The sequence below is a fragment of the Trachemys scripta genome, chromosome 15 (genome assembly GCF_013100865.1).
Source record: "Trachemys scripta elegans isolate TJP31775 chromosome 15, CAS_Tse_1.0, whole genome shotgun sequence".
Taxonomy (NCBI): Eukaryota; Metazoa; Chordata; order Testudines; family Emydidae; genus Trachemys; species Trachemys scripta.
In genome coordinates this window covers 7,608,965-7,621,472 of record NC_048312.1, presented here as the reverse complement: position 1 = coordinate 7,621,472, position 12,508 = coordinate 7,608,965, and the positions used below count along the sequence as shown (strand labels likewise).

General features: G+C 47.1%; 1 protein-coding gene across 2 annotated transcripts in view; it reads right to left on the bottom strand.

The window, feature by feature from the left end:
- Positions 1-12,508, bottom strand: part of HIP1R (huntingtin interacting protein 1 related) — a 58,770-nt gene that overhangs the window by 31,355 nt on the left and 14,907 nt on the right. For both annotated transcript variants that reach the window (XM_034791113.1, XM_034791114.1), the window contains exon 2: positions 454-517. In XM_034791113.1, coding sequence (XP_034647004.1) covers positions 454-517 — 64 coding nt within the window. The remainder of the gene's footprint in view (positions 1-453; positions 518-12,508) is intronic.

Genomic DNA, 12,508 nt, shown 5'->3' with positions numbered 1-12,508 from the left:
AACAGAAAGAGCAGAACTGCCTCACCCCACTTTGTCCCCAGCTCCTGCTCTTTGTCAGCGAGTGGTTGAAAATGATTTTATGTTATATTTCTCCCTGTGCTGCACGTTTACTGATCACAGCAAAGACATTGGAACATATAACACGCCATCCCACATCAAACCAATGGTCTGTCAAGTCCAGTGTCCTACCCCCAGCTGAAACCTATGACTCAGAGGAAGGCATATCTCCTCCCCACCTGCCCCACTCCCCCAAAACCCCATCATCTATTGGCAAATTCCTTTCTGATCCCCGGGGCAATTAAAAGACACCCTGAAGTATGAGATCTAATTGGGAATTGTGTGATGATGTGTAGAGAAATCTGGCCATGAGATTACAAAGCTCCTTTTGAAAATTGGCCACAGTACTGGGCTCTGAGAAGCAGGGGTCACCGTCTTTGCTAAGGAAAAGGATACTGCGGGCATGTTTCTCTTTCACTGGCGCTTCTTGTGTGTTGATGGCTTTGCTGATGCTCATAGCCTGTGCGGGGAGAAAAGAGTAAATGTCAGAGGCAGAATCAGCGCAATCCTTTACTGACAAACATTGTTAGTCCATAAAAATCTCAGGCACCAGGTCTGTTTCTGGATCTTTCTTGTCATTCACTAGACACTGCCTGGCCATATGGAGCATTTGATAATGCTCCTAGTTTATACAGCACCTTTCATTTCAAACCTGCATTCCAACTATTCAGTCTCAGACTATCTCTAGGCAAGGAGTATCCTCACCCCACTGTACAGATGGAGAGATGGAAGGTCAGAGCAGGCAAGTGACTTGTCCAAAGGCCCAGGACGTATTAAGTAATAGAGCCAGGATTAGAACTCAGCACCTCCCGTCTCCCAACCCCGTGCTCGGCCTCCTGTAAGGTCTCACGTTTAACGAGGTCCTTGGTTATAGTCTGAAAAGCTAGCCTCTCAGACCTGAGACCCAAGACGCCGCGTGCCTTGACATCCAAGCACTAAGTTCTCAGTGTTCCCTTTATCGATGACTTGATGTCAAGAGTTGCTCAGGACATATATCTAACGATTTCTTTTGTACCTGCTAGCAATACAGCCTCATCTTTGTATCTGACAACCATCTTGAGTCTTGCCTTGTACATCATCGACCAGAGAGATTCTAGCATTTGAATTTGGGAGTCAAGTTGATGAGAGCAATTGATATTCTCCACGGCTGCTATGATCCTAGTAAATACACTGACTGCATTTTCTCAGCACTAACTCAGACAGGTGTCTACAGAGCAAACATGCATAACAGCAAAATACCATTTCAGAGCTGTTTATCTAACCATAACAAGCCTTTGAAATGTGTATTTCTTTTCACACAGTAGGTGATATTTTATTGGATCAACTTCTGTTGGTGAAAGAGACAAGCTTTCGAGCTACACAGAGCTCTTCTTTCCACAGCTTTGATGGCATTTCCCTTTATGTCTCCTTACATCAATCTCTCGTCAGATCTCCTTTTGTAGTTTGTACTCCTAAAATTTGGAAAAAACAGGCCACAAATAAATATGGGATTAGCCTCCGACACACCCATTCCAAAGAACTCAAAGTGTAGGGCAAGGTGATTAAAGTAGCAGCAAAATGGTATGGGAGTGATGCTGATTGCAATCTTTATTAGGTGAATAAACTGTGCCTTAAGAGTCTAAACACTTTCAACATGTCCCAATCTAAATCACACAGTTCTACTCTGAAGACTGATCCTATAAACAATGCCATCCATTTGCATTGGGTCTCAGTGACTCCAAATCGAGATATACTTGTCTACAACTAAAGATTTTTTTGTTTTTTCCTAATTCCTAGTCCTGCAAACTCACCCAGGGGTCCGAGCATGCAAGCTGGCCTTTCTTCCTCCTTGCATGACCAATAAAAGGCTCATCAGACTGAATTCCAGCCTCAGCCACATCTGTGTAACCTCATTATCTTCAGTGGATTTGCATAGGTGTAACGGCCCAACCCTGTAATTAGATCTTGGTGAACAATCCTCCCAATGGTGCACATACCAGAACAGACTCCTGCTCTCTCTCAAAAACTTTGCAGGGCTAACAGGGGTAAAGCCTTGTTATACCATCCACAGGGCGCAGGCAGGATACCGCAGACTCACCAGGAGTAGGCCTGGTGAATATTAAGATGCCAATTTTATACTGTCAGGAGAGAGTTGCACTTTAAATGCATTATGATCTTAAGGGGCTGATCACATCAAGAACAAGCTTTCTAGTCTTGAGTAGAGCAGCCATAAAACAGCCAGACTGAAAACATTCCTGTAACTTTGATTCTTATCAGCATTTCCTCCTGTTTCCTCTGGGAGTTTCCGCCTGTTGTCTCAGAACTTCAACACAAGGGCAAACGCTAGGCTGTGGTTTTGCACCACGGATGGATTTTCAGGAAAGGAGGCGCATTGATTTAGCATCAAGACACCTACGACTTGAGCTGGGATCCCAAAATGAGAGAGCAGCATCTCAACACACACTGGATTCTCCAGCCCTTAGCCCCGCAAAGGCAAAAGGTTCTTTTGTGTCTGGGGAAGAAGGAATGTGAATGGGGAATCTGGGTAATGAGATGAAGAGGTGAAACACTTGTCAGGAGAAGCATCAGATGCACCATCCACGGCAAAGACTGAAACACTCAGCATAGGTTTGAGAAATCTAGTCACAGCCACGGCCCAGTCCAGTGTCCCACTCACAACCCCACCCTACCTCGAACAGCATTTCTTGAGCCATGTAGTTTGGTCCTAAACCCTATTTCACAGACTCCCCACGTTAAACATTTCAATGTGCTGCAGATTTTGGGGCTGACAAGATATAACTGTGGGAGGAGCAGTTCTGCAGGCTTCACCACAATATCCCACCAACTGGATTCTCTCCTGCCCTGGTGAGACTGGAACGGGGGCAGCCTCTGTGGCCATTCAGTATCTAGGCTGTGCTGAAACTATCAACAAGAACCAGTTTGTGTGAACTGGGGCAATGACTTCTAGGACATGGAGAGACGCCTGATAAAATCTGTCTTTGTTAACTGGCTTCTAGCCTTAGGCCATGTCTTCCCTCAGAGTTCATTCAGGTGATCAGTACTCAAGTCTAGCCTGGGTGTGAGCGGCCACACTGCCAACCAGGCTCAAATTACTGTGTCCCCCACGCTGGCGCTGCACTCACTGTGCAAGGCCCTAGGATTTCTGGGGTCATAGCTCATGGTTCTTAGCACTGCAGTAAGATGAGTAGCTCTGTGATTCTTTCCCAGTGACTTGTGGGAGAACGTGTCTATCTTTCTGGGCACATGGGGTGGGGAAGTGAACTGCGGGAAGGCACTGGAGGAATATCAGCTCTCAAATGGGTTAGCCTGTGTCCTCACCACAAAGCGGTCAGATTAACCAGCCCAAGCATAAGCAGCGTTTGAGTGTTAGCCTATAACCCAGGGCTGGCCAGCTAGTCTGGTTCGAAAACATCACCACATTCAGGTAAGAGTCTTGTGTGTGAACGAGAGCGGGGCTGGGGGGTAATACCCAAGAAAGAGTCCAAGTTAACTCTGCAATGAAGACAAGCCCTTAAGTTTCTCGCATCACTGTTGTAAGAGAAAGGCTGCTCTAGGAGTCCTAAAACCACACTCCAAGCCTACACACACACACACACACACCCTCCCTGCCCCCAACACACACACACCACCTCCCTGCCCCCGACACACACACCTCCTCTTACTTGTAATAGGAGCTGGGAGAATGCACTGAGAAAGGAGAGGAGCCCTGCTACAACACACAGAAACACCCAATCTCTAAAGTGGCCATTACATGATGCAGAGAGGAGAACCAGCAAACCACCAAAAGTGATGCATTGAGAGGTGGCACATGCGACCCCACTGCTCAGCTAGAGAGATGAGACCTTTCGCATCTCTACAGAGAGAGATGTGTAACACACTGACCCAGGTCAATGGATCACACATCCCCTCTGGACAGAGGAAACTCATCCCACGTATTCTCAAAACAGTTCACATCCCAGAAGAACCCCTCTCATGTGATGGGTGCCATCTTGGCCAACCCTGGGAACTGAAGCAGGGAACTCCAGGGCTAAAAGCATGAGGCTACAGCTCAAGCTAAAAAAACAGACCTTCAAGCCGAGTGCTATGACAGACCTGTAGCCCCTGTGGATGGGGTACAGAAGACGGACAAGTTCACACACAGACCCTGACTAGCGGGTTAAACAAGCTTAGTTAAAAACCCCAAATATGGGCCAGCTTCCCCAAAAGGCTGTAGAACACAAGAGAAGATTCAAGTTGACTGTTTGGATGCTTTTAGAGACTTGCTAATACTAATCTTTTCATGTCCCTCCGGGGAACACAATTTCCTCCCAGGGGGAACAGAATTAAACTCCAAAGCTGGCACTGCCTTTAAGTCTATGATGTTATATTCCACATCTGCTAAGGTTGGATCTGCATGTTTGAGGGTCTCCAGGAAACATATGGCGTTTGAAGTTATTATTGTCCCACAGCCCCCACCATGCAGAGTCCTCATTCAGATTTCTACATGCCTGACCTCATTTCATACAGAAGTCTATTGTGCCATCAATTCATTTAGATTCTTAGAACCAATGCTGCAGCTGAACTGTATAAATTAATGAATACATCTCTACTCAGATTGATATACTACTGGTTAATTGTGCCTCATGTTTAACGGTACAACAACATGTAAGACTTCCAAATACAATTCAAAAAAATCCCTGGATGTTATGGTCATCCTAAACATCTCATTTTTACATATTCCATTTAGTGAAAACAGTTGTGCTTTGCTTTGTCCGGTATCACCATGCACTACTCCATCCTGCCTGTGAAACCTGGATTATACAATGATCTTTGCTAATGACTGAGAAACCCAGTCTCTGATCTCTCAAACACAAACACACACTATACAATGATCTCTCAAACACACACTATACAATGCAACCAGTGAGTTTAAGGGCTGCTCGACACTGAAAACTGATATGGACATCGGTATGTCTCTCCCATCGCAGCAGTATCTACCCTGTAGTGCTGCTGCAGCACTTTAAGAGTTCATATACCACAAGACAAGACAGAGTGAGAATCTCTCTGCTTATAGAGCACACACAAAAAAGGTATCCTTTTGTAGGAGAAAAGGTGAACCTCTGTTTACTTTTCTAGAAGAGAGGAAATCTCTCCCACGTAAGTTTTTAATAGACACCAATCATCTTAGTGTCTAGGGGCAGACCACAGCAGAAAAAGGGATCAGAATGGATTCTGCTCGTCATCCTGGAGTTCAACCAGTGAAACAGTTTGCCTCCTGTCCAGCTGTTTTGTTCTATTCAAGTTCTTGTGCTGTGCCCATCACCACAGTATCTGGGCACGAGGGGGAAGGCTTTTGCGGAAGGGCAAGAAGCCAGATGGCCTAGAGCTCATTCCAGTCTCCTGTCAGGATATGCCACAGGGTAGGATGCAGCACCAAGAACGCCTGGGCTGTGAACGTTTCATCCTGCTTTCTGCGTTCTCAATAAACACAGCTGTCTTAGTGGGTCAAGAGGTGACTCTGAAGCAGGCTGGTTCCATCCTGCTAAGGCCCTTGAAGATCAGGACCATACCTGTGGATTAGGCCCAGCAGCAAACAGGGGAGCAGAGAGCACAGTGACAGAAGCGCTCAGGAGACATGCAGCACGTAGCAGCCCAACATGGAGTTCTTGGTTAGCTCCAGCTGGCAGGCCTAAGTAGAATGAATTCCAGCGTCTGTGTCCTGAGGCAGGAAAGGAATGGCTACTAGGGCAAGGGGAGTGGCCACATCTTCTGGCCGTTTGAAGGTGGCGGCGGCCACAGGAGGGGGCTACATTGCTATTGCTCTCTGGTTATTGAGGGGCAGAGATGAATCCTCCACCACCTCAAGGCTGCAGATACTACTTCGACAGGCAGACGGCAGATGCCTTCCCAGGAGAACCGTAGCCAGCTCCCTGGCATCTTTCCCTCTCCCTCCCAGCACCCCTTATGCATGCCCTGGATTACACTCCATCCATCCAGCCACTTGTTTTCCCATCCATCTCGCTTGGAGAACACAATGGGGTGTGCATACACCACACCAGAGTAGGGAGACAACGGGTTCAATTCCAGCAGGAAAGGCCAGGCTCCAAGGCCTGCCCACCTTCTAGAACCAAGAGGCAGGGAAGGGGCCCAGCAGACCCTTTCCCCATCTACTCCCAGCCCTGACTGAGCAGCCTAAGGCCTGGACTCTGCCTGAGGACACCAGGCAGATTCTCCTCAGGGTTCTTGTGAAGTGGAGCCTGTAGCGTTGTCCAGCTACTCCCAGGAGCGGAGTGGAGCCCTGCAGGACTCCAGAGGTGAGAGCAAAGAGCAGCAGAGGGAGCCCAGAAAGCAGTCAGGAGGGAGACATACTGGGAAGTCTGACGTGGAAGGAAATATCGATTGTATAACCCAATCCTTCCACCACGTTGACCAGAGTAATGGACCAGCCAACTGCCATGGGGAACAGCCGTCTCAGCAGATGGGCCTGAGCCACAGTGTTTGGATCCAGATCAGAACTTCCCCAACTTTTGGGGGTTTCTGGATCTGAGATTTTGGTTCAGCCCCATAGAGAAATGAGCGTCAACCACAAAGATCTGAATTTTACCACAGTCCAGGGGCATTTGGGTCAGGGCCCGTCTCCAACTTAAGTAGCTCACTAGGGAAGTGGCCGGATTGTCCCAGGATTGTTCCATGTCAAGAGGGAGGCCGCATCTCCCCTACCCCCACAACTGATATAAAGGTGAGATGTGTTGGGTGAACAAGCTCATTTGACCACTGACTCCCCCTTTCTCTCTCATGTTCTCCTTCAGAACAGGACATTAAAGGCTGCTGCCCAGCTCCTCCTTAGACAGGCACGCCTAGGACACAGACATTCATTAACTGATTTAGAAACAGAGAGTTTAGCAATGGGGCACTTAAAACCCAGCTGTCCAGGGCTCCTAAGGAAGCACTTCAGCTAAGGAATCAACTTGGCTTGTTCAAGCCACCAAGGACATTTAATTTAATAGCTAATCCTCCCACTCAGCTTTAGGAAGGCAGACAGATGGCCTCAACTGCAAAGATAGCTCCAGATTTGTATCCGAACCCACCCAAAAAGGGGAGGTGCCTGGCCGTGAAGGTGGGGAGGGAATGGGGCTGGCTCAGACCCAGCTCCAGAAGCCACAGCCCCTCTGGAGTTGAAGTTACTGCACCTAGTAAACACAGTTCTTTGTCAAACTGGCAGGCTGAGGAGGAGAGCTCACTGGAGCATGACATACCCTGCCTAGCCAGTCACCGATCTCCAGAACACAAACACCACGGCTGTATGTTTAATGAGCAGATGCCAGTGCAAATACCACAGAGCCAGCCAGCAAGGAAACTTAACCGGGCGAGCTCCGAGTATGCACTGAACAAAGCTCAGCTTCAGCATACATTACGCCTAGGCCGCGCTCCCAGAGCGCCCGGGAGAAAGCTTTACACAACACAGCTCAGTCTGAGCATAGTGAGACTCTGTTACATTTCACAGGATGCTGGTATTTCCATGCAACTACAGTCAGAGGCATTTCATACCAGGCGAGTGTAGGATAATGGGCGTGGGGACTTGAGAATAATTCAGCTTGCAATTAAAATAACTGACGGGGGGAAAAAATCACAACTTCATGATAAGCGTTTAATAGGTTACATGTTATTTATAATCATTTCCAAGGTCATTGGCCCTTAAATGTCAGGTACATCTGGGGAGAGCAACGCCTTGATTCATTCAATTATTGGCATTTCAGCCTGTGATGAGGCTTCATTACATGCTGCTCTGTCAAGCTCGCAAGTCTCACTTCTGTAGTGACAAACAGGGCTAGAATCTCCACCGGAGAGAGAGGCCTGGAAAAGAACTGGCCTTTATTGCAAGCACAGGAATTCAGTACTGAAACAGGGAGACCCCTATAGAAACACTAGTAGAGAATCTCTTCAGTAGCACATCGGTTATCTATGACCCAGGCCAGAGAGGAATAACCATGCTAGCATGGGTCTGGGTCAGAAGCATCTTGGGGCAGGGACCAGTTTGTAAAGTGCCTAGCACAATGGGCCCCAATCCTCACTGGAGCCTCTCGGTGCTACTGCAGTAGAATAACTGCTGCTCTACAAAAGGTAGCCATGTTGGGCTATTTTTTATTTATTTATTTTTAAATGGAGATATTACATCTCCTAGAACTAGAAGGGAACTTGGAAGGTCATTGAGTCCAGCCCCCTGCCTTCACTAGCAGAACCAAGTACTGATTTTGCCCCAGATCCCCAAGTGGCCCCCTCAAGGATTGAACTCACAACCCTGGGTTTAGCAGGCCAATGCTCAAACCACTGAGCTATCCCTCACTCCCCCCTATTGTAATGTGATGGAGCAACAACTGTCCTGTACCATAGTCTGGTCCCATCCACACAGAGGCCAAACTGTGTTCTAATCACGATCCTGGTATGAAATATTTATAGAGCTCCATAAAGACACCTGCCACTCTGCAAAGTGGAGTCCCCACCCCGACCAGCTTCCAAGGACAGGGCTAGGAGCTGTGGGGAAATAAGGAGAGGATATTGACAATCTCTCATAATAATTCCTAAGGCTAGTTATAACTACCCAGGAATGTTGGTGGTGAAGAAAAGGATGGATACAGATAAACTTGGATTTAGAGCGATCTCTCTTCTGTAGCAATGGAATCATCATTGATGGGGCTGGAAAAGGAGCTAGAACCAACCTGTCCCATCCATCCCCCTGCAGTACTGTTGCTCAGAGAAAAGCTGCATGGCACGGCAGGAGTTAAACAGAACACAAGCGAGCTACCTACCTCACTTCTCTCCACACCGGGCAAGGGAAGGGAGCAAATTAATCTCACTCTCTCTGCAGTGACACAGTTTCTACGCACACAGTGAGTGACCAGCAAAATTAACAAGGGTTTGTTTTTAAAGGGAAGAGCTGTGAATAACGGAAGGGTCTAGATATGAGAGGCTAGGGGTGAGCCAGGTTATCATGTAGTACGATAGTATGCCAGGTCACCCATGCAAGGAGGTTCTGGAAAAGGTGTCAGCCTGGTGATCAGAGCTGGAAAGCCAGCATGTGAATGAGAACTTTATTTTTTGGTTGCTTTCCTCAAGCACCCTTTCTCTGGCAGGGATGTACAACCCAGGCTTTCACATGCCTTCTGCAAAACTCCGCCTGAAGCGGAGGCCAGGATATAATTCTCTGCCCAGACATTTGGGCAGAGAGAGAGAGAGAGGCAGTTTAGGAAATGCCATCTTTGCCCCATCATGCAAATGGTCCTCTTTTTAATTCATTCCCTGCTTCTCCCATGGAGGCAGGACTCTGCCATCCATCATGCAGCGGCACATCTTAGACAGCAGGCATTTAAAAGAAAGAAAAAAGATTTGCTTCCCATCTATCAGCATGTATATAATGCAGCTGCTTCATACACATCCAGTTGTTCGCTTGGGTCTGATGCTTACTGGACTCTACAGCTGAAACTCCAGCGTCAGGCAAAGGCTGGAGTAAAGATTTCTTCAGTGATGGAGGAGAGGTGAGTTTGCTTTCTTTGACCAGGGAAATGGCCTCTTTCTTCAGCAGAATAGGACTGCTTCGAAGGGCTTAAAAGTGTTAATTACTGAGCTATTAAAAGGCCTTTCTGAGTCCTGCATTGGGGATTATAATACACTTTTCAGTTCCATCCCCCACTCCCTTTGGAGCACAGTAAAAATCCATTGGACGGTCACATCTAGAAAAAAAATGATGAAAATAAGCAGCTTCTGTTTCAGCTACTAGAATGGGGAGATCTACACAGACCCAGCTAAATGCCCAATGCCAATTAACATCACATCATCTGTAGGCACTAATGGCAACACGTTTTAACTTAGATCACTGCTGTCTTTGATTTGTCAGCATTAGGATTGAGAAACTGCACTTCATCATCCCTGTTTGGACTTAAAAATGGAACTGAATGCAGTCAAGAGGTGCTGGTTTAAATGAGTAGTAAAGGGCGCTCAGCACCCTTCGGGATTAGGCCTTCAGCTAGGCTGTAGCTGAGTGCAAGAATCAGCTACTGGTATTAACTGGTTAATACTTTGACAGCACTTTGAAAATCATTTGAGTAGCAACCAGTGCATTGCTTCTACAATTGTAATGTGTGTACACACATGCGGACTTGTCTGATGCTAAAGATACCAGCCCGCCCAGCAAGACTTGTTATGGTCTACTACTTGCCGTAGGGCCCCTTCAGTGAGTTGTCTCATGGAGACACTGTACTGGCATCTGCCAGTTGCTTTGCTTTTCATAGCATCAAACAGTGTGCAGGCTTCAGGGGTAACTTATCCCAGGTAGGGCTGTTGTGTCCGTTACCAAGCAACCGAATGGCTTCTCTTCCTAACCAATGCCTCTGAAACAGTGTGGTGCATTACCCCATCTTATTAATTCAGCTATAAAAAAAAAAACATTGAGGCTGACCCATTTTAGAAGGTCGTGTAAATTGTTTGGCGTCTCCCCCTCGGGGTCTGCCAAGCTGGTGACTCCATAACTGACTGTGTTTGTTTTGGGTTTCTTTAGTACAACATTCCATGGCCAAGGCCTTCTTCAGGGGGCAGAGACTGTCTATAGTTTATTTCTCCTGTTTCAACAGCCCTTGAGGCGGACGTTCTCAGGTGCAGCACAGGAACAGAGTAATACAGGCTCTGCTGACATGCATTCAGTCTCCATGACCCATTCATAACTTGGCCCCTCCTCTAAGGCTGCTGGCATAGCCTCCAATCAGCGTTAGCCCCTGTGGTGAGGACGCCTGTTCATCTAGCACTTGTCAGGCTCACACCTCCAGGTAGCAAAGGCTCTAGGAATTAGTCACTTGGATATTAGATGTTTGTGCATTTCTGAGGCCCTGCCAGTGACCGTGTGGCAGAAACAGATGGGCAGCAGCTATTTCTAAGGAATTGGTAAGGAGGACAATGATTCCAGTGGACACCTGAACTAGTGCATGCTGGGTCCGGCTGAGCAGGAGAGCAAGTTATTGAACACTGACAAATTAGGAGGCGGTGTAAAGTTACCAAAGTGAAGCAGTTGGAGAATTTAGAACAGAAGAACTATTAGCTCAGAGCCCGTCCCTCTGAGTAAGATCCAGCCTCCTATTCAGACTGTAGCAATGAATGAATGTAGGAATTAAACAGATTATACCTGATCAGTCTGCATGTGCATCCAAATGGGGAGGAGGTGTGATGTTTGAGATTGGTCTGGCTTCAGGAAACAGGGGAACCCCAAGGACATTAGGTTTAGGGAAGTTCTAAGCTCAATCTCCTCAGATAGTTGTTCCTTCATACAATGCAATACTGTGGCTATGACACACAAAATAGGTCAGGAAGCCTGATTGTCCCTCTAGAATGTAGGATAGAAGCATGAAAATAGACTTCCACAAATTTTAGCATAGCCACCCTCCTTACTGGAGGTACTTGAATTAATCCCCGCTCCCACAAACACAGGCAAGTGCGGTGTCTGATGCCCAGTATGTGTGGTTATAGAAAGGTCTGTTGGGTTATTTGCTCAGCATGGAATTTACTTTTGCAGATCTTGATTATTTGAGGCTCAGCAGTACAGTGCAGCCACACTCAGCCTGCATGGCTGGAAGGATCTAACGTAGGGACAGGTTATGGGCGTGGAGAGAAGAGATGCAGGATTTGTTTTCAGTGTATTTAATGAAGCCTGTGGGTTTAGACTGACATTTGGGCTGTAATTGTAGTAAAGTAGCTAAGCCAATAATTTGATCTAATCCTCTTAACCCCTAAAGTTGATCAGTCTGAAACATAGGCAAAATGCACTCACAGGTCCCTCACAGAGCTGCTAACCCAGGGCCTAATCTTTCAAAGGGCTGAGCAACCTCAACACCATTTCAATCCTATCAGAACCGAGGGTACTTAGCACCTCACAGTGCATTGCAGGCTCGGGCTCCCTTAAACTCTAGCTCTTAGTATGGGGATTGCAAGTGACAAAATGTCAAATATGTCACCGGGAATTAATTTTAGATACACCAACAGTCGTGATCTGACGGTTTATTAATAGAAACAAGACTTACAATGCAGGATACAGACCAATGCAAGTCCTATGCCAGTAGCAAGCAATGTTTCTGTGCTGACCAAACAGGCACGAAGGATTTTATTTTCATTCTTCCTAGGTTTATTCAGCCAGTAAAGTCTCATAATATCCATACAGGTGGTTTACAGTGTGCATGGAAGAAGTGTGTTAGGAACCCTTCCAGATACCAGGAGACAGTATGGCCTAGTGGATGGAGCACAGGACTGGGACTCAGGAGAATGAGGCTCAATTCCCAGCGTGGCCACTAGCCTACTGGGTGACCCTGCGCAAATTGCTTCCCATCTCCTCATCTGTAAAAATGGGGATACAGACGCTCCCCGAGTTACGTAAACCCGACATACGTAAATCTGAGCTTACAGAAAAAGTTCCGTAAGCTAGAAATAGGAGTGT